Below are 22,356 nucleotides of genomic sequence, written 5' to 3' on the forward strand. Positions count from 1 at the left end.
ACCTTAAGATATAATGTTCACATCTGCTCCAGGACATCGTGATTCCTATATTTACAAATGCCATTCAAACAAATGTTTTTGACACATGTAATTAAAGAAGGTTTGTATCTGGCAGAGCAGGCTTGCTGGAGCCAAATAGCCTACTGCTGCTCCTATTTTCCATATTAAAAGACTTAGCTTCCTCAAAATGTCAGCTAAATCCTGTAACTCCAACTGCAGAAGTACCATTTATGAAACAAATTTAGTTGTTATTGTACATTGTTATTCAATGTTTTGAACAATAGAGATTAATAAAAGGATAGAAGTTCCAGGCAGGACAACAACTGAACTCGAGACCTCGACATTGCTGAGAACATTTCATTCCATATTAGGAATAAAGCAGATTTTGAACTTCAGCTCTGAAGTAACTAAAAAAGGGAAGAGTCTCATTCTGGACTTTAAGTACTCTAATTCCTAACTCACCCACCTAACATTAACCATTCCTTTGGAGAATGCTTCCTTGGCATTTAGTTATGCTGCATTATGGTTTGTTATGGAATGATGAGCCAGTGTTAATCAGGCATTTAAATCACCCATACTAACAACGATATGCCATATCATTTCAAAATAAATTTAAATGCCTTCGAGCAGTTTAACAAGCTCTAACTTCAACCAAAGCATATTACAGAGCAAGCTGTAAATTAATGAACCCACTTCTCAAGCCTAAAAGAAAGAAAGTGTGGTCTAAAATCAAGTTGAAATTGCCCATACCCAAAACACCCTCCAAGTATCACTCACATGAAATTGGATCAGTGGCTTTTAATTCGAGTAATCCAGTGAGAAATTTGACATCGATTTTGCTTGTGACTAATTATCCTTGGTCTAGAGTGGTTTAACAAGTGTCTTTGAAGGAACAATAGGACCAATGAAAAAAGGCTCAAATATTTTGAGTATGTATAACTGGCCACTACTGACTTGTGTGTTCCCACTTTCAACTTTGGTGCCCACCTTGTGAATGAATCACTCCTAGCATTATTATTTTAATCAGCCTGTTTGGAAATGTTGCAACACACCTCTGGGTCAGGTGAGACTTTAATCCTGACCTTCTGCACGGAGATAGTGACATTACTATTGCACTACAAAACTCTCTGAATAAGAGATGCTGCCTGTTCACCCAAAGGACCCAATGAAGTGTTTTGGGAGCAGAGGAAATCCAACACTTCACTGCCTCCAAGTTTATGCACTGAAGCATTAATTGAATGCCTTACACTGCTCAGGTCTACATCTGGATATGCTCCTGGCATTGCAGCTGACCTAAATTATCTCATTAATACCACAATCCTAAACAATGCTAATACTAATGAGCGGCTTCTGAATGAACATTTTGTGCCTGCATTTCACCAATACAGACAATGCCTGGAAATTTGGAAAGAATTTAGCAGTGGTATGTGAAAAATCACTACTGATTTGTTGTCTGCTTCAGACTCAACTGAGCTTTCCAATTTTTTTTTTTAAAAAGTCATTTCCAACTAAGTCCTGGAAATTGTACTCATATCTGCCCTACCTCAACAGGGAAACTAAACATTATTTTAATGCTCTTAAAAGCTCACCCTGCCATGGGTGGCACAGTAGTTAGCATTGCTACTTCACGGGCCCAAGGAGCCAGGTTCAATTCCAGACTTGGGTGACTATCTGTGTGGAGTTTGCATGTTCTCTCCGTGTCTATGTAGGTTTCTGCCAGGTGATCCAGTTTCCTCCCACAGTCCAGATGTGCAGGTTAAGTGGACGGGCTGTGTACAGGGATGTCCAGGGTAGGTGCATTAATCATGGTAAATACAGAGTTGAGGGGGTGGGTCTGGGTGGGATGCTCGTTGGAGGGTCAGTGCAGACTCAATGGCTGAATGGCCTCTTTCTGTACTATGGGGATTCTAGGTGATAATCCCATCCTGAAATTTAAGGCATAAATATTAGGATTGAATCCAGTAGGACTTCAGTCAAAACTACAGTTTGCAGAAATAAGTCTTGCATAAGTCAGAACACAGCTAACCAATGTTTATGTAGTATTAACAAAAGGGCAGGTGGTATTGGAAAATCATTACCTTTAAGAAGAATGGCAATACCTGTTGAAAACGCTCTCTGATGACTCAATACATAAAAATTACTGAGTTATACTTGTACTATTGAGCCACAACAGCCAAACATTTGATGGCATGTGCCCTGTAGAATTACATTTCAATGTGCAAAGCCAAGGACACGTTCAGAGTCAGGAACAACTGAACGTTACTAGCCTATACAAAGGCGCCACGTGTCGTGTTGCTCAGCAATCAAATTTCGTGGAGTGTGGAAGGTTTAGTTAATCACATGCTGATGTCTTGCCTATGTATGAAATATATTAACACAGAACTACCTAAATGCCAAGTAGCAAAACCAGTTTGCTGCAGACAGAACCAGGTGATCCAACTGCAAACAAATCAAATCTACCTAGATACATTAAAGTAAGTGGAAACTAATAGGCGGAGATGGAGAGTGGAGATGTTCACAGAACCATGATGGTACAGCCTAGCACTTAAGAGTATAGAACATTGAACCGTACAGCATAGGAACAGCCCTTCCGCCTACGATGTTGTGCTGAACATGATGCAAAATGAAACTAATCCCTTCTGCCTGCCCTTGGTCCATATCCCTCCATTCCTTGCACATTCATGTGCTTATCTAAAAGTCCCTTAAATGCCCTTATTGTATCCTCCTCCACCACCATCCCGGCAGTGCATTCCACACTCCTACCACTCTGTAAAAAAAACTTGCCCTCATATCTCCTTTGAACTTCCCCCTCTAACCTTAAATGCATGCCCCCATAGTATTAGACATTTAAACTCTGGGAAAAAGGTTGTGACCATCAACCCTATCTATGCATCTCATAATTTTATAGACTCCTATCAAGTCTCCCTTCAGCCTCTGTCGCTCAAGAGAAAATAATCCGAGTTTTTCTAGCCTCTCCTTATAGGTCATACCCTCTAATCCAGGCAGCATCCTCGTAAACTTCTGCACCCTCTCCAAAGCTTGCTATCCTTCCTGTAATGAGGCAACCATAATTGAACACAATACTCTAAACATGGCCTAACCAAAGTCTTATAAAGCTGCAACATGACATCCTGACTCTTGTACTCAATTCCCCAACCAATAAAGGCAAGCATGCCATACGTCTTCTTTACCATCCTATCTACATGCGTGGACACTTTCAGGGAGCTATGGACTATAGTGCAGAGGAAGAGGCTACAACATTTGCAACCATCTGCTGCTAGAGTGTATTATCTTGGCTTCCTTCTGTAATTCCTATCATCACACTTCCCAAACATTTCCACTTGATATCAAGAAATAGCTGAGTACACTGAACATAGCCAAGGTTATGGAACCTGGCAACATCCTGGCTGTAGTGAGGACATGTGCTCCAGAACAGGCTGCACATCCAACAAAGCTTTTCCAGTACAACAGCAACAATGGCATTGATCTGAAAAAGGCACAGATATGATGCCCTGGCCACAAAAAAAGGATAAATCCAATAAGATCAATGATCACTCTATGAGCCTCACCCTCAATTATCAACCTGCTTTAAATCATCAAGAAAATGTTAGAAGAGGTTAAGCACACTTTCGGTCAACCTGTTTAGATGTGATATGACAGACCTCTGAAGCAGGTGGAACTTGAACCCAGATCCACCGGAAGACGGGTAGGGACATTACAAATGTACCACAAGAACCCTCATAAGATGTTATAAGCAATGTTATTAAGCAGCACCTACTTACTAATGAGACTACTTATTGATGGTCATTTTGGGGTTTCAACAGGACCATCGATTCTAGATCTCATGCCCTGTTACCAGTGGTGTTCCACAGGGATCGGTGCTGGGTCCACTTTCATTTGTCATTTATGTAAGTGATTTAGATGAGAACACAGAAAACGTGGTTAGTAAGTTTGCAGATGAGACCAATATTGGTGGTATAGTGGAAAGTGACAAAGGCCATCTAAGATTACAAAGAGATCTTGATCAATTCAGTCAATAGGCTGAGTGGCAGATGGAGCTTAGATAATTTAGATAAACGCGAGGTATTACATTTTGGTTACACAAACAAGGGCAGGACTTATACAATTTAAAATAGGGCCTTGGGTAGTGTTGTACAACAGAGATCACCCCGAGTCGTGTCTGGCATTGGCATTCCTATGCCATTTCACCCCCACCTCCTACCACCCCCAGGTGTGGGAAGATCAGATTTAACCTTGTGCGGAGTTTTCTCCCCATTAGCAACTCTGCTGGAGCTATCCCTGTAGTTGGATGAGGTGTGGTCCTATAATAAAATAGGAATTGGGACAGTTTGATATCTAGTAAAGCTATAGGCTGTTTCTTTAACAAAAACAGAAGTTGCTGGAAAAGCTCAGCAGGTCTGGCAGCATCTGTGAAGAAAAATCAAAGTTAACGTTTTGGTCCGGTGACCTTTCCTCAGAACTGTTTCTTTAAGCACGCCTTCAAAGTTTGGCCAGCTTTTTCTGAGAGACCTCTGGATGATAGATGGTACAGAGCTGACCTTATATGACTGCAGTCTGACTTCAGGAAATACTCAAATACTCTGCTGGTAAATGATGACCCATTATCTATGGCAACACTTCCAGGAGACTGTGTATTGCGAAAGGTGCACGCAGTTTTTCTATCGTCGTTCCTGTATTTGACGACTGAACGCTATGCATGCCCAACCACTTTGAGTGAGCAGCCACAATGACTAAAAACATTGAGTCCACAAAAGAACCTGCTTTGTCGACGTGTAACTGATTCCAGGGTTTACCCAGTCATTTCCATGAATGTGGGAGAGCTGCTGGTGGTAACTTTCGTCCTTGCTGGCACTCTGGGCACTGCCCCACCAGCACAGCTATGTCTGCATCTAATCCTGAATGCCAGACAAAGTCTCGCCAACATCTTCATTTCGGAAACCCATGGATGACCCTGGTGGAGTTCAGCCAGTATCCGGCGGTAACAGTTGCTTGGGACAATTGCTTTTGCTGCCCTTAATAGTATACTGTGCTGTGAGATGTGGTCTCTCCAGGTCCAAAAAGGTTTCAATTCTCATTGTAATGGCGCTTTGGACTCCCCCACCACCACCATCTGTTTCAGTTTGGTCAGAACCGGATCTTTCTGCATCCATAGTCTTATATTGTCAGCTGTGACTGGAAGTGTGTCGAGAAAATTTAAAACCATTATGGATTCTTCCAGTTGCAGTACCACCAGTAGTGAATATGCTCAATGCATCCACATTCACTACGTAGCCTTACAGATGGTGTTCCAACTAGTAATTATATGTACTTGGAGCCCACCGCTGAATTCGGCCTGAAGCTATGGGCAGCACTGCCTTGTCCTCTTTAAGTAGACCGAGCATGGGTTTGCAGTCTGTTATTACTATACACACTTGACAAAGGCAAATTCAGCAAAACAGATTTCCCTCACTTGCTATCCCCTTCAGTCCAGGAGAAGGAACACCAACAGAAGGACACGGGCAGCAGAGAGACTTGAGCTTTTGCAGCAGCAGAGAGAGCTGTGTCTAACACTTCAAAACCCCAACTTCAACAAATGAAAGCAAAGCTAAAACCTTGGGTCTGTGTGAGCCTGACTCCACTCACTCATGATCCTTTTGTCTACTTTTAAAGAAAACCCAAAGCTATTTGCTGTTCTTTCCATGGAGCAGACACTTGTGTACCAAGTTTACAATGCCTTCTTCAAAAGAAACAGGACAGAACAAATCACTCTTAAAGGCATACCTCGTCACACTAGCTTATGTTTCCTCTGCCCTCCAGACACGCTTACTGGCAACAAGGTGCAGAGCTGGATGAACACAGCAGGCCAAGCAGCATCATAGGAGCAAACGCTTACTGGCACTTTAGCTTCTAATTTCATTTCTATTTCTTTTTCCTCTGAACCACTCGTCAGGATTCCATTCCCCCGCTAATGTAGTTCATCTTAATAGCATTAGCAAACCTGCCCACGAGGATGTTAGTTCTGTTCTTGTTTACATATTACCCGACAAATTATACAGGTCCCACTTCCTCAATAAATGGCTCCAAAGCCTTAGTGTCTGAATGAATCTAAAGCCCTCCTTACTGGACCATCTCTCCAGCCACACATTCACCTGTTCTATCCTATTCCATGCATTACTGCATGGCACCAGGAGTAATCTGGAGATCACTACCTTTTAAGTCCAGCTTTTCAAGTTCCTACCTAACTCTCTAATATCTGCTTGCAGGACCTAATTTCTCTTTGTTCCTGTATCATTGGTCCCAAAATGAACCACAACATCTCCACTGATATCACACTTCAATTTTGATGAAGCAACTCACTGGGTTGATTCCGGAGTTGAGAGGTTTGGTTTATGAGGACAGATTGAGTATACTGGGAGAAGATTATTTGGAATTTAGAAGAATGAGGGGAGAACTTATAGAAACATATGAAGGAGATAGATAAGATAGAAGCAGGGAGGTTGCTTCCACTGGCAGGTGAAACTAGAACTACAGGGCATTGCCTCAAAAGAAGGGGTAGCAGACTTAGGATCGAGTCAAGGAGGAACTTTTTCACTCAAAGAATTGAGAATCTGTGGAATTTGCTGCCCAGTGAAGCAGTTGAGGCTACCTCGTTGAATGTTTTTAAGGCAAAGATGGATAGATAATTGAGCAGTAAAGGTATTAAGGGTTACGGTAAGCAGGTGGGTAAGTGGAGCAGAGTCCACGGAAAGATCAGCCATGGCTGGACAGACCAAATGGCCTATTCCTGCTCCTATTTCTTATGTTCTTACATTTCTGATGTTTTCCACTGCCAGTCTGTCTGCTTCTGGGCCCTCTCCTCTCTCACTGCTGCTTTTAACCTCCCTGCAGTCATTCCTAAAACCCACTCAGCTCTGCCGCTGGTTTCTCTGCTTCTGGACCTCTCTGCTCTCTCCATTGCTTTAAATGTTGCTACTGCCATTCCTGAGCTGCACTTGGCTTTGCCACTGATCTGTTTGCATCAGGGACCTCTTCACCCTCACTGCTGCTTCAAACCTTGCTGCTGCCACTCCAGAGCCCCACTCAGCAACATCACCAGTCTATCTGCTTCTGTCTCCCTTCTCCCACACTCACTCACTATCTGTCTCAGATCTGCACCTCACCTGCTCCTCTTAGTGATGCTGAACACCATACCTCTTGATAATACTTGCTGCCTGGCTCAAGTTCCTCCCCTTCTCCTCTTCCTCTCAGTAACATTGACTGTGTGTTTCAGGGTCCTCACCTCACCAGCCCCTGTGGCCATACCACCCAATATACAATTGTGATCTGAACTGGATCTTTAACTTTTCTATCCGCCTTCACATGTGCTTCTCAAGCCTTTCAGTAGAGGAACCTAAAATCACAATCATGATCCAAAACCAGGTACAAATTGTTTAACAACAACTGAACATAAAGTAACAGTATTAACACACAAACTACTGAATTCAATTTTCATTTCTCTCTGAAATAACGGTCAAGATAATAAATTAGATGTCCTATCCTTTTCATTACTGTGCTTTCTTTTCAAGACAATTTTTAGTTTATAAAATTGACCTCTTCATACCCTGAAACTTCAGGCTCAGACCTGCATCACATATTCCTCTTTGGAACTTAACTAAAGGCCCAAGTGTTTAGTTTTGCTTTTTCTCTTGGTGTTCCTGTCAAGTTTGATTCAAGATACAGTTGCCAAGTATGGCTACACAAATTCTTCTAAGTTTTATCACGTAACTGCTGATCCCCAATTGCTCATTTGATTACCAATATTTTGGTTTAATATTATTGAAACAAGTCTCCAGAAAATGAGCATAAACACAACTGCTGATGAAAGGCCATGAGTTCAGAAATGGGAAGAAGTAGATTTATCCAAATGTGATTAGCTAGTGGTGATAAGGGCAGATACATTAAAGACACACAAGGCCTCAGATCCAAGGAGGGATTGTGCTTCAAAAAAGGAGAGCAGCCCAGATTTATCAAATTTTTCTGGAGGGATCTCAAATTGTTCTGTGATGCAAGGAGCTGAGTCAGATGAAAGTGACTGGCTCTGCAGAGTGGTTGACAGTCCTGGATTATAGCTAAGCTCAAGAGTGCTTCCATTCAATGACTGTCAGTGCTCCAGGACCCAACCCATCCAAAGGCACACAACAGCAAAATAACAACAAACTGTATTGTGTTAAAAGTGATATATAAATGCAATGTCCCAAGGTACTTAAACAAGGACTTTATGGAGGAAGATGTGACACTATGGAGGAGTTGTGACAGATGACCAAAACCTTCAAACTGGAAGATTTTACAAGGGTTAAAAAAAAAGGAGGATAGATACAGAGGAAATTCCACAGCATGGGTGCAAGGGATCTAAAGCCATGGCTATCAATGGTAGGGTGAAGTGGAAATCTGGAATGCTCAATGGTCACATTAAGAGGCCAGAAAACCAGCAGCTGTGATCCATCATGGTCAGATAAAGACACAGCAGGAGGTGAACCTTCTGATAGACAGGTTCACGATGTCAGTTGGCCTGTAAAAAGCAGCAGAATGGCATCTGTGAGGAATTCTAGAATGTATTTCTCTTCTCAGAGGAGTTATTGTACTCTCATGTTCCAAAGTAGAATGCAAACTATAAGAAAAGGCTGAACTGGGATCAGTGAAATGTGGAGGTAGAACAGGACCTTTCTCACCCAAGAGTTGGAGTCAGGAATGTTCCCTCTAAGGTGCACCCATGTTTGGCTGTGCAGCAATCTGGAATATACAATGCACAAAAAAAAGGAACAGGCTAAACATAGCTTTGTGACAATTCAGTGCCTTTTCCAACGTACGTTACCCATAACAAAAAAAAAGTGCTCAATGGATTTTGTAACCGACTCAGTATAAAGAAAACTTAGAGGGAACATTAGTCAATGCCCTCTGACTTTGGATCAGTTCTAGCTGCCTCAGGACAATCCAAAATTGAAACAGGGATACAAAAGGTGGTGTTAGGTCTTTCACTTGTAAACAAGGTAATTCTTGCCTGATTCAGTATTGGTAAAGGATGCATCTTGTTTTTACCAAAGATGGTGAGCAGCACATTTCAGGCTGGTGGTATGTGTGCATTTCCTATCTAGATTCTGAGGCCCAATTTAACCCCCAAGATGCTTTTTGGGAGAATAATATAAATTTATTGCTAGGGTTGGTGAAGACATTGATGAGAATAGTGTCCATGGCTAAAGAAAAGGTTTCTGATATCTTGCAGCTGTTACAGATCCCTTGAGATCTTTTCTTAGTTTCCTTTGTAGTTTAATTATTAACATCTGGTATCTCATTTTCATCATCACGTGGGTGCTTAAGATGAATAGTTGTTTCATTGGCTATAGCACAACTGGATTTAAAGCAGTAAAACATCTCAAGGCACCACACAAAAAATACTATCAAATGAAATTGACAGTGAATTACACAAGGAGATAGTAAGACAGGTTACCAAAAACCTGTTCAAAGAGATTGGTTTTAAGGAACATACTAAAGGAGAACAGAGAGACAGAAAGGTTTAAGAAGGGAATCCCTGAGTTTTGGGCCAAGGCAGCCTGCAAGTACCCTGCGAATGAGAGAGTAATTAAAATTGGGGAAGCAAAAAAGTCCAAAATTGAACACTGCATGGACCTTGAGGGCTTATAGTGCTGGAAGAGGGTACAAAGATAGGAGGAACTTTAAAACTAAGATGATATTTTTAAAATCAAGGCAATAAGGTCAGAAAGCATAGGGTGATGGATGAACTGTGGAGGAATTCAAGTTTATGGAGGGCAGAAGACAGGAAGCCAGCCAGGAATACACTTTAGTGATCTAGACCACAGATCAAAGGTTTCCACAGCAATGGAGTAGAGGCAAGGGGAGAGCTGGCTGATAATATGCAGATAAAAACAGACACCCTTGATGATGGAGCAGACATCTGATCAGACGTTTACTTCAGGATCAACAGGACTCTAAGGTCTTTATGACGAATGAAGTGCATAGAAAGCAATATTAATGCAGTAGACAGATTAACTTGATCATACTTATTCAATTAGAGAAAATATTGCTTCAGATTGGCTACATATAATCATATTTGCCTAACTCAGATGCCAAGTGGAATGATTATTAAAAAAAAGCAAGGTTCCCAACAAGACTAATTCTGCATGGAATAAAATTAAGAAAAATTAAAGTGAAAAAAAAATTCTTTGACGATCACTGAACCTACTTGAATATGCCAGGCCATAAATTTTCAGATGCGCACATGCACACAAATGAAAAAGCATGCAGTTTGTGGTCGGGAATTTGAGTGAGAGCCTTAATCCAAACTAAAATTTCTTGCAAATAAGGCCTACAAAGCACAATTTAATTTCTAGAAATCAGGCACAATTGTTTAGATTGTGTGAGGGTAGAAGCTTGAATTGTTAACTGTCTCGAAGTTTCCAAATCATGAGCTGACTGGAAAATTAAGTTGCTCTCTCTCATTGGCCCACCTAAACACCCTTCAATGTTGCTCAAGATAGTTAGTCCAAAACTGCATAACGCACATTAAAATTTGTCAACAAGGCATCAGAAGCATCACATAACTAACATTTGTTATCACTGTGGTAAATACAAGGTCTGGTCATCCTACTGCCCACATGCACAAACTTGTAAATCTGAACCTTTAATCTAAATATACTCAGTTCAAAATGATTTATACATTGGAGAACATCTGCTGGTAGAGCAGAGAGTTAAGTAAGATCAAGACTTGATATACGAAATAATCATATTCTGTCTCAAACTCTTTGTGTGGTATCAGAACAACAACCAATGTATCCTTGTGTTATTAATTATCAAGTGAGGCAATTTGCCAAAAGATGAATCATTTCTACTTAAAATACAATCACCAGTGCTGTGGTGCTGCCCTCTAATGAACTACAGAATGAAAATAAATCCTGAAGTATGCATGCATGAAAAGCTACAACATAAAAGATACCTTTAAATGTTTTCACAGTCAATTTCACTTAGAAACAATCCAAACAAAAAAGTAACCCTTAAATACACTGGGGGCATCCTGCACCCTCACAAAAAGAAAGAATTTTAGAAAATTACTACCACTGACTCTTCCTCAAGTGCTATTTATTGGTAAAATCATTATGCTCAGGAGAATTCTCCTCAGATATATACTTCAACCCATCTGCAATAATTGTGTAAAACAAATGAAACAAAATGAAAATGACAGATTGTTGATCATTATAAAATCAGTTGTGTAATGGCACATTTTCATAATTAACTAAAATTAAAATTAGCAATTAATTTTAAAGATAACTTTTGTCAGTTGCAGTAATGAGGATATGGGAGAGTGGCTGCTGACCTAAAACTTGGATAACTAGTGATTTAATTTCAAGGTTAAAAATCCAAACATTCAACTTTATGTTTTCAAAATTAACATTGTTGTTCTTTTACTCTGCATTTTACACTATGCTAATAATTTCAAATGCCAGCTATGTATACTGACAGGTAGAAATTCCACCAAGCATTGCCATCATCAATATATAGTGAAAACATTCTTATCATTAGAGGTATAAGAGTCATTGAATCATTACACAAACAAAGTTGCTGGAAAATCTCAGCAGGTCTGACAGCATCTATCAAGGAAAAAACTTCCTCAGTCACCGGACCCAAAACATCAACTCTGTTTTTTACCCTTCACAGATGCTGCCAGACCAGCTAAGCTTTTCCAGCAACTTTGACTTTGTTCCTGATTTACAGCATTCACAATTCTTTCAGTTTTCATTGAATCATTAATTGCACATTAGTTGGCCATTCAACCCATCAGTGCATGCCACCTCCTTGAGTCCCAATCGGTTCTGTAGCCCTGCAAGTTTTTCGTCAAGTGCCAAACCAACTTCCTTTTGAAATCCTTGATTGTTTCCACATCCACCAGCCTAATGGACAGCAAATTCCAGATCATATTGTATGGACGTTGTCTGGCACATGAATCAATGATCTTGTGAGGAGCAGGTCAATAAGTGGTAACAAAGAAATAAGGAAGAAGGCTACCTTATGTCATCCAGTACTTACATGCTGACCAGGCCTCCAAAATGTTGTAATACAATTTGTATTGGTTAATGGAAAATTGTAACAAAGATGAAAATCCATTAGTTTCTTTCAAAGCAATGTTTCTGCTACAAACTGACGTTTTATAGAAATGCTGTATAGCATAACTGAAATGTAGCTAATACTTCATTGCAGACAATTAAGCAATATTAATGCATGAAGTAGGTTTAAAGTACTGGCACCCACATTGCCAAAAAGATGCATACTTTTTCTTCTTCATTCATGGGATGGAATTATTGTCCTAGACTGTCCTAACCCTAGACTGTTGCTAAGTGATTACATATGTATTAAAATACATTTAAAATTAGCAATATTCTCCTTGAAAATTCAGTTTCACGTAAAATCATAACATTATCAATTTATTTTACACTTATATTCTGTTGTATTTTGTTTAGTCACTGATAGACTGAACAATGAGGATAGGAGGCACAAGAAACAATATTGGTAAATCGCTTCAAATCAACTTTTGATTATGCTAATGAGAGCAACAAATATTATATTAATGTAGCATTAATCAAAATAAACAATCTCCTAACTAAAAACTGCCCTTGTTTAATTACAGCTTTTTAAAAACTCAAGAATACCAAATTCATTACAATGAGATTAAAGAATACCTAATTTGCAAGGCATGCACTAGAAGTAGCAAACATATACTCATAATTATTTGTCAAACGTGTAAAACAAGATCATTTGATAAAAGCACCTACCTGGCCATCTTGACTAACATGGACCTGGTGTATTTGGAGATTGCCCTTAAAGACAAAAGGAATAAAAAATATATTACTTAGTTCAACAGCTCTTTCATCTTGCAGTTTACCCCATTCATCAATCTGATGGTTCTCTTCTCTTCGAGATATTCGTACAAAAGTTCATCAGTTCACTGGGTAAATGTAACAGATATAGGCACCAACCAATCCTCTCAGAATGAGAGACAATGCGTTCTTGTGCCAACTGTTGAACCATACTGATGATGAATTTTCAGTTCCACACACACTGAAATCACATCAATGGATTCAAACTTCCCAAGTTTTAAGGAATTTCATCATTAGTTAGAACAAATTTCTGCAGTGGTGGATTAACTACAATCAGGCACGTACAAGTAAGAAGTTCAACAGCAACTTCTTCAATAAAATGGAAACAGCAACACTGTAAACACAAAGCAGATCAATCAACATCTGCAACACGGATTCTGAGTTTTAGATGCATATATCCTTCAGAGTTCCATTCGAAGTAACTGTCTTATCATGAATTTCAGCTATGAGCCCATCACAAGCAAACATTTGAGATAAGTTGCAAATAATATTATGTTACTGCTGAAGACGACATTTTGCAAAGTTTTTTGTCTTGAATGAATATCAGTGTAAAGGGGAACAATATTTTATCCTATTTAAGAGAATGCTGACTGAAGGATAAGTGCACTTTGAATGGTAGAGGCGTTGCCATGTAGAATGCATGCATTAAATGATGGCTGTATACTAATTATTAGGCAGGGTAACTTTGATTCGGTCAACTTGTTATCCTGAGGAATGATCCAGGGAACAGATGTCATAAATTTTGTTAAAATGACATTGATGCAATGTATATACCTGCCTTTTCTGTCTGCAAAGAAAAGGGCCCTGTCTATTAATCTGCATAGCTTCCACTATGCAAATGCACTGCCTAAGAATCTAATTGACTATTTATAAACTGATTGCCAGCATTATTCTTATCATACTCAGGATTACTTAGCAAATGTTATTGAATCACAAAATCTCATCTAACGTTAGACACTCATTTAGCCCAGTAGGGACTCCACATATTGGAAAAAAAGAGAAAAGCACTAAAATACAATTTGAATGCATAACTGGTCAAACAAGATGTTTCCTTTGAGTATACCAATAAAGAAAGGACTTGAATATAAATTTTATGTGACTGAATATTCCAGAAACGAAAGAAGTTTCATTAATTAACATGCCAGAAGTTTCAAAGATTGAATTAAATTGGAAAAGGGAACTGATTGAAAATTGAAAGATGACAGAGGACATCTGAATAATAGACGCAAAATACTGCAGATGATGGAAACCTGAAACAAACAGAAGAGAATGCTGTTGAAATTCAGCAGGTCTGGCAGCATCCGTGGAGACAGAAACAGTGTTGGTGCTTCGAGTCTGGTATGACTCTTCTTCAGAACTGCTATTCTGAACTCCAGCATTTTCTACGTTTGTTTAAAATGATGAGTTAGACAAATAATCATAATAAAATTACACAGAAAAATAAAAACGCTAATTCAAAATCAATATTGTTGAATTTCAGCGGCAAATTAGAATTAGAGTTACTCTTGCAAAAGAAGCACATCTGTTTATTGGGAGTTCAAACGAAGTTAAAAATATTCTGCTATCTCTTGCACTTATTAGCAGAGAAGGATAACATAGCTTTGACAGATATTTTGTTTGGTTGAACAACTTCATAGGCTGATAAAATATGCTGACTCATGCTACTGATGATTTATATATCCATAGTACTCTGCCTTCTGGATGAGTGCTCTGGCTTTTCAACTCTGATCAAGTGGGTAAAACTGCCATTTTATTTTCTGAACGTCACTCAAGTTTGTTTTACTTTTGCACCTTCAAGCAGGTCTTTTTTTTTCTGATCTGTATATACTTTCTTTAGCATGCATTTACTTCAGTTTCATCACAGCAGTGAAACAGTAGGCAGCAAGAGGATATATCAGTTGTACAGTTGTATAGGACTTTGGTTTGACCACATTTGGAATACTGCGTACAGTTCTGGTCGCCACATTACCAAAAGGATGTGGATGCTTTGGAGAAGGTGCAGAGGAGGTTCACCAGGATGTTGCCTGGTATGGAGGGCGCTAGCTATGAAGAGACGTTGAGTATATTAGGATTATTTACATTAGAAAGACGGAGGTTGAGGGGGGACCTGATTGAGGTCTACAAAATCATGAGAGGTATAGACAGGGTGGATAGGGAGAAGCTTTTTCCCAGAGTGGGGGACTCAATTACTAGGGGTCACGATTTCAAGGTGACAGGGGAAAAGTTTAAGGGAGATTTGCGTGGGAAATTCTTTACGCAGAGGGTGGTGGGTGCCTGAAACGCGTTGCCAGCAGAGGTGGTAGAGGCGGGCACGATAGCGTCATTTAAGATGTATCTAGACAGATACATGAATGGGCAGGGAGCAGAGGGATACAGATCCTCGGAAAATAGGTGACAGGTTTAGATAGAGGATCTGGATCGGCGCAGGCTTGGAGGGCCGAAGGGCCTGTTCCTGTGCTGTAATTTTCTTTGTTCTTTGTATATCGAGGCCCAGCACTCTTAGATTCAACACAGCAACAAGGCATAGTTTAACAGCTGTAGATTTTGGGAACTGCTGATTGGGGGGGAGAAAAATAACACGTCATCTGTAAAATGTAGGAAGTCAGGGGCCCAACTGGCATCCTTGACTAGCATATGTGAAGAATGTACTTCCAGCTGCAAAAACAAGCTCTGAGATTCTGAGCCTTAATGATGATTGGAGTCACTGCAGCACATCCTCAAGGCTGGGAATTATGTGGATAGCATATTGAGACAGCTGTTCACATAGCAGCTTAGAAGTGCAGAGGAAGGAAAGTGACCACCAGGCAGTCCAAGAGAAACAGGCAGGTGGTGAGGAGTCTCGATGTGCCACTCGCAAATCGGTTCTCCATGTTGGAATTTGGTGAGGGTGCTGATTACTCGTGTGAATGCAATAACAGCCAGGTTTGTGGCACTGCTAATGGCTCAGCTGCATGGCAGGAGAGAAAGAGAACAAGGTAGGGATGATAGTGACAGGTGATTCAGTAACTGGAGGAAAAGACAAAAATTTCTGTGACCATCAATCTGACTCCAGGATAGTGCCAGGGTCCACAATATCACAAAGCAGCTGCAGGACACTCCTCTGGAGGGATGGCAACCAACCAAGGCTTGTGGTCTATGTGCACAGAACCTGTCCATCACAGAATCCCTACAATGCAGATAGAGGCCATTCAGCCCATCGAGTCTGCACAACCCTCTACACAGCATCACACCCAGATCCCAGAGAATGGCACGCAACAATCCAGAACAAAAAAAAATTAGTTGGCAGAGAGCAGATGTCGAATCAGTAAGATTAGAGTTGGGCAGGATTGACTGGAACAAGAGGTTAGCATGTAAAACAATAACTGAACAATGGAACATCTTCAAATAGGAGATGTTTCGGGTACAATGAAGGTGTATTTCCTCAAATGGAAATGGCAGAACAAATCAATCCAGAGCCCTGGATGTCAAAGGAGATAAAAGATTTTTTTTAAAAGTGTGCTTGCAACAAGTGTCAGGTTGAAAATGAAATTGACAACCAAGGGAAATATCAAAGGGTCAGAGGAGAGGTAAGAAAGTAAATAAGAGAAACAATGAGGAATTATGAGAAAAGCTTGGCATTCAACATAAAGGGTGTCCTAAAGTCTGCTATAGCCAATAAAAATAGTAGAAACATGATAAAAGGAGGGCCAATCTGGACCAAAAAGCAAATTTACACCTGGAGACAAGGGGCATGGCTGAGACGTTAAATTGCATTTGTCTTTTCCAACAGAAGAGAAAACTCAGTCATTAGAAGGGTTGAAAATAAATAGGACAAAAGTATTAGCCGGACTTTTGGTGCTTAAAGTTGACAGGCACCAAGATCGGATGAGATATATCCAACAATTTTGAAGGAAGAAAGAGCGCAAATTGCAGTACACTAGCTGAAATCTTTCAGCCTTCCCTAAACTTGGGGGCAGGTGCCAGAAGACTGGAAAGTTGCAAATGTTGCTGCCTTGTTTAAGAAATGTTGTAAGGATAAACGAAGCAAATACAGTCAGTAGTTTAACTCCAGTGGTGGGGAAACTTCAAGACAACTTTTCAGAATTGAATTAGTACTTGTATGGAAAAAGGAACTGTTATTAGGAACTGTTAGCATGTTTAACTAATTTGTTGAATTTTTTTTAAAGATGTAACAGTAAGGCTCAATAATGGTTATGCTGTTATTGTGGTGTATATGGACTTTCAGAATGCTCTTGATACAGTGTCACGCAGCAGACTTAAGAAGAACTATAGGTCATGGAATAAAAAGGTCAGTAGCAAAAAGTCAGTAGTAGAAACTGGCAAGACAGGTAGACAGAGTAGTAAGTAAAGGATAGAGCATCCTCGGCTTTATTAATAGGGGCACAGAGTACAAGACTAAGAAGGCAATATTGAACTTATATAACTTGTATAACTTATTAGACCTTAGCTGAAGTACTGTGTGAAATTCTGGGTGTTATATTGTAGGAAAGATGTGAACACTGTTACGGACCTGATCAAACCCCTCAAAATATATTAGGAAGACAGTCTAGACCCCAACTCATGTTTAAAGGCAAGTGTAAGGTGTTGCATTCTGAATGTAATTCGATTATTCAAATTACCAGGCTTGAAGCAAAACACACTTTATTCTTACACCATAGTTAAAATACAAACAAAAGAAAAAAGAATTGGCTTAACACGACTGGAAAGTTTAAGAGAATAATAGATTATTTAATTACTAAACAGCAACTGTTCTGATATAGTAACATTCCATAAACACAAAGTGCAAAGGCAAATTCAGTAAAATAAATTGTCCCATGCAATTCTCCCAGAAGGAAGATAATGCAAGCTTTTAGCTGTAACAGTGGGAGGAAAAACTGCTTCCACATCTATCTTCAAGACCCCAACAACTACTGAAAGTGGAAGTAAAATCCCTCTTCTGTAGGAGCTCTACCCCACCCCTTCATGCTGCTTCTGTTCTTCCAACTTAAAAAATACTGAAGCCTCAAGCTGTTTACTTTAATGGCTTGGAACAGAATGCTCAGCACCACTGTCTCAACTTCTCTTCATAAAAAAACCAAGACAAAATACACCTCTTAAACCCATAGAATCGTCAAACCTCCTCCCTTAATAAAAAAGGAACCATCAATATACAAAGATAGCTTCTCTTTAAAAACCTTCAGTCTTACACTATGAGAACACTTAAATACACATACATTATTGAAAACCTACAATGCAGTTGTGACAACGTGTTAGCAATTACGTTCTTTCATGCTGCCAAATGCATAATTATCAAATTGAATGACTGAAATTATAAGCTCCATCTAAATAATCTGGATTTTTTATTCTTAAATTCTTCCAAAAACTTGAAGGGATTATGACCTGTATATACAATTGTTACAGACACATTACTGCCAACAAACTCAAGGTCTCCTTCTCAAATGTGGAATATTTCTGTTGATAAATATTCCACTTTTTGGAAAAATACCCAATATCTCCTTCTATCTTCTCGTCGTCATCTGGCAAGATTACGGCACCACGATCCGCATCACTTGCTTTGATAGCCACTTAGAATGGCTTTGTGTAATTAGAATAGGCTAACAGTGGGGTGGTAGTTAACAAAGCTTTCAGGTTGTCAAATGCCTTCTGACATTCTTCCATCCACTGAAATTTTCTGCGCTTCTTCAACAGGTCAGTCAGTGGAGCAACCACACTGCTAAAATTTGGTACAAGTTTTTGATAAAAACCACTCAGTCCCAGGAATCAAGAATGGTATGGGACACTCCCCAGTAATTTTTGTTTTCACATCCCATGGGACCATTTGTCCATGGCCCAGGAATGTGACTTGGGTATTTGCAAACTCACTCTTAGCCAAGTTTCTCTCTAAGCATGCCTCCTGAAGTTAATTGAATACTTCTGCTAGATGCGCCAAATGTTCCTTACATGTGTGATTAAAAATCACCACAACATCTATGTACAGTACACAATTGGGTAATCCTTAAATGACTTCATTGGTTAGTCTTTGAAATGTGATTGGTGCATTTTTCATAGCAAAAGGCATGACTTTAAACTGGAACAGTCCATTCGGTGTCACAAAAGCTGAAATTTTCTTCACTCTTTTGGATAAAGGTACCTGCCAGTATCCTCTGACTAAGTACAACTTAGAAATAAAAGCTGCTGGTCCCACCTTCTCAATAAAGTTCAAATGTGGGTTAGGATATGAGTCAGATTTTGTAGCTGTATTGATTTTGTGATAGTCTGCAAATAATCATTGTGTACCATCTGGTTTAACATAGCAACATTGAAGGTAGGAGCAGGAGGCGGCCATTCGGCCCTTCGAGCCTGCTGCGCCATTCTTCACGATCATGGCTGATCATCCAACTCAATAGCTTAATTTTGCTTTCTCCCCATAACCTTTGATCCCATTCACCTCAAGTCTAGTCGCCTCTTGAATACATTCAATGTTTTGGCACTAATTACTTCCTGCGGTAACGAATTCCAAAGGCTCACCACTCTTTGCGTGAAGAAATGTCTCCTCATCTCAGTCCTAAATTGTTTACCCCAAAATCTCATACTGTGACCCTGGTTCTGGTCACACCCACCATCGGGAACATCCTGTCTGCATCTACCCTGTCCAGTCCTATTAGAATGTTGTAAGTCTCTATGGGATCCCCCCTCATTCGTCTGAACTCGAGTGAAGACAATCCCAACCTAGTTAATCTCTCCTCATACGTCAGACCTGCCATCCCTGGAATCAGCCACGTAAACCTTCACTGCACTCCCTTGAAAGCAATGACACCATCACTAAGGCTGAGCTCCATTCATTGTTTCAATTATATTGTGTTTGAGCATGCTTTCAATCTCTTTTTGAACCTGTGCCAACTTTAGAGAGTTCAGACCATAAGGATGTTGCTTAATTGGAAAGCATTTCCTATATCTACAACATGCATAATCATGTTACTATTTCCGATCTTAATCCCATATATCTCTCCATGTGATTGTAGTAACTCTTTCAGATCATTTCAATTTTCCTCTGGAAGGGAACTCAATTTATCCCAATTTTTTCAGAACTTTCTCATTGTCCAATTTAATTTGAGGAATGTCCACTTTAGAATCATCTGAACTTGGTTTTTCACTCTGTATGCAAAAAATAATACATTCCCCTTATGCTTTCCTTCCTTATCAAAATACTTTGTAAATATATTCAAATGACACACAGATTTCTTCCCATCTGGCATTCTTATCAAATAGTCCATCTCACTCAATTTCCTTTCAATTTGATAAGGCTCACTAAACCTTGCTTTTGAAGATGCACCTACCATCGGTAGTAATACCAACACTTCAGCTCCTCTAGCATAGCTAAGAATTTTTGATTTCTTGTTCTGCTTCCTACTTTATCACATGCTAATGCTGTCTAGCCAACTGACCTGCTCTATTTAATCTTTCCCTAAAAATTTGACACACGGTCCAAACATGCGGTCCCTAACTTTCTCCTTAATTAATTTCAGCAGTCCTCTCACCTCATGCCCAAAAATTAATTCAAATGGACTAAATTTGGTTGATGCCTTTGGTGCATCCCTAATTGCAACAAGTAAAAATGGAACTCCTTTATCCCAACTTGATATAAGCCCTCAACGTGGTCTTTAAGGTTTGATGCCACCGCTTTAATGTTTCCTGTGATTCTGGATAGTACACAGTGGATTTGAATTGTTTTATTCCCAAGCTATCCGTAACTTCCTTGAATAACTTTGATGTAAAATCTGACCCTTAATCTGATTGTATCTCTGTGGGTAGTCCGTATCTAGTAAAAAAATTTGAATAACTCTTCTACAATCCTTGTATCCGTGACACTGTGTAATGGAATGGCCTCTAGAAATCTAGTGGACACGTCCATTATGGTCAACAAATATTGATTCTCTCTTTTTGTTTTAGATAGGGTCCTACACAATCAATTAAGACTCTTGTAAAACATTCCTCAAATGCAGGTTTGAGTATTAAGGGTGCTGGCTTCATTAGTACCTGAGGTTTTCCAATTTCCTGACACATATGACATATCTGTCAAAATTCAACGATGTCTCTATGCAGTCCAGGCTAATAAAAATGTTTTTGTAGTTTGGCTCGAGTTTTCTTTACTCCCAAATAACCTCCTACTGGTAATTCACATGCTACCCTCAACACCACCTTTCTATAACCCACCGGTAATACAACTTGATGCACTTCTGTCCATTTCTCATCCACCTGAGTGTGTGATGGTCTCCATTTCCTGATCAAGATTTCATGTTTAAGAAAGTAACATTCGAGGATACACTCAGATTCTTCTGTGTACACTTTTTGATACAACTGCTTTAGTTTTTCATCTTTTTCTTATAATTCACTTAGCTTCTCTGAACTAAAAATATCCACTTTGTTCTCCACCTGTTCTTGTTTTTTCTCAACCATTTGATCAAACAGAGTTTCAGATAACTGAACTTCAACTTCCTTATCTTTACTCCTTAATTTCTCCTCATGTTTCAACCTGTGGATTTGTTGCCTTGTTACAAGAGTCAGAAAAAGTCCCAGGATATACTTCCTTTAACATTCCAGTTGCCTGATTTTCCACTGGCTTTTCAACCACAGTAGGCATCACTCCCACCTGTGATCCAGCTATATCATGAGCAAGAATAAACTGTGTTTCCAGAACCGAGAAATTCTCTAGTACTCCAACTACCAGTTCACCATTTTTCACTGGATTCTGCAATCTCACCTTGTATAATGGAACACTGCTCTTCTCACAATGAACTCCACACGTTGCCACTTTTCTGGCAATACTCCTTCTCAAATACATATCCCATCTGTCACCAAAGATTGACTTACACCCGTATCTCTTAAAATTTTCATTTCTTTATCTGCTTCTCATGGCATACATGAGTTAACCTTACCCATGCAAGTAAATTCTTTAAAGAGATCTGCCACTTTCTTCGCAACCAACCCTTGATCAGGTTGTACATTCTGTTGCAGCTTTTTACCTTCCATTATGATTTTCTTCATCACTTCAACAAAAATCATTAGCTTATCCTGTTTTCCCACATCCATCTTCCCAGTGCTTTTTCTAAATCACCAACACTGTGACTACAAGTGGTCTATTTTATTACAGTGAAAACACCTGAGATTTTTGTTTAACTTCTCTTTCCCCCTCATGGGTTTCCTTTTTACCCTGTGGTAAATTATCTTCAATGAAATCTCCTTTTCCCTTGTCACCCGAGGATTTCTTTTCCCCAATTTCTAACAGTCACAGCTTAAAATTGATGTTGGATGCCAAACTTTGACTTATGAACCAACTCATAATCACTGGCCATTTCAGCTTCTGGTGCTAGTTCATATGCACTTAAAATAGGTTCTTCACCTCCTCATACTCCCCCAATACCTCCTCTCATACTGATGCAAACTCCTCACCAGC

General features: G+C 39.6%; 1 protein-coding gene across 1 annotated transcript in view; it reads right to left on the minus strand.

Annotated features, from left to right (window-relative positions):
* LOC109933778 (protein BANP-like) overlaps positions 1 to 22,356 on the minus strand; it is a 73,250-nt gene that overhangs the window by 43,917 nt on the left and 6,977 nt on the right. The window contains exon 3 of the mRNA XM_048605974.1: positions 12,819 to 12,957. Within this exon, the coding sequence (XP_048461931.1) occupies positions 12,819 to 12,957 (139 nt within the window). The remainder of the gene's footprint in view (positions 1 to 12,818; positions 12,958 to 22,356) is intronic.

The sequence above is a fragment of the Rhincodon typus genome, chromosome 15 (genome assembly GCF_021869965.1).
Source record: "Rhincodon typus isolate 14 chromosome 15, sRhiTyp1.1, whole genome shotgun sequence".
NCBI classification, from domain to species: domain Eukaryota; kingdom Metazoa; phylum Chordata; class Chondrichthyes; order Orectolobiformes; family Rhincodontidae; genus Rhincodon; species Rhincodon typus.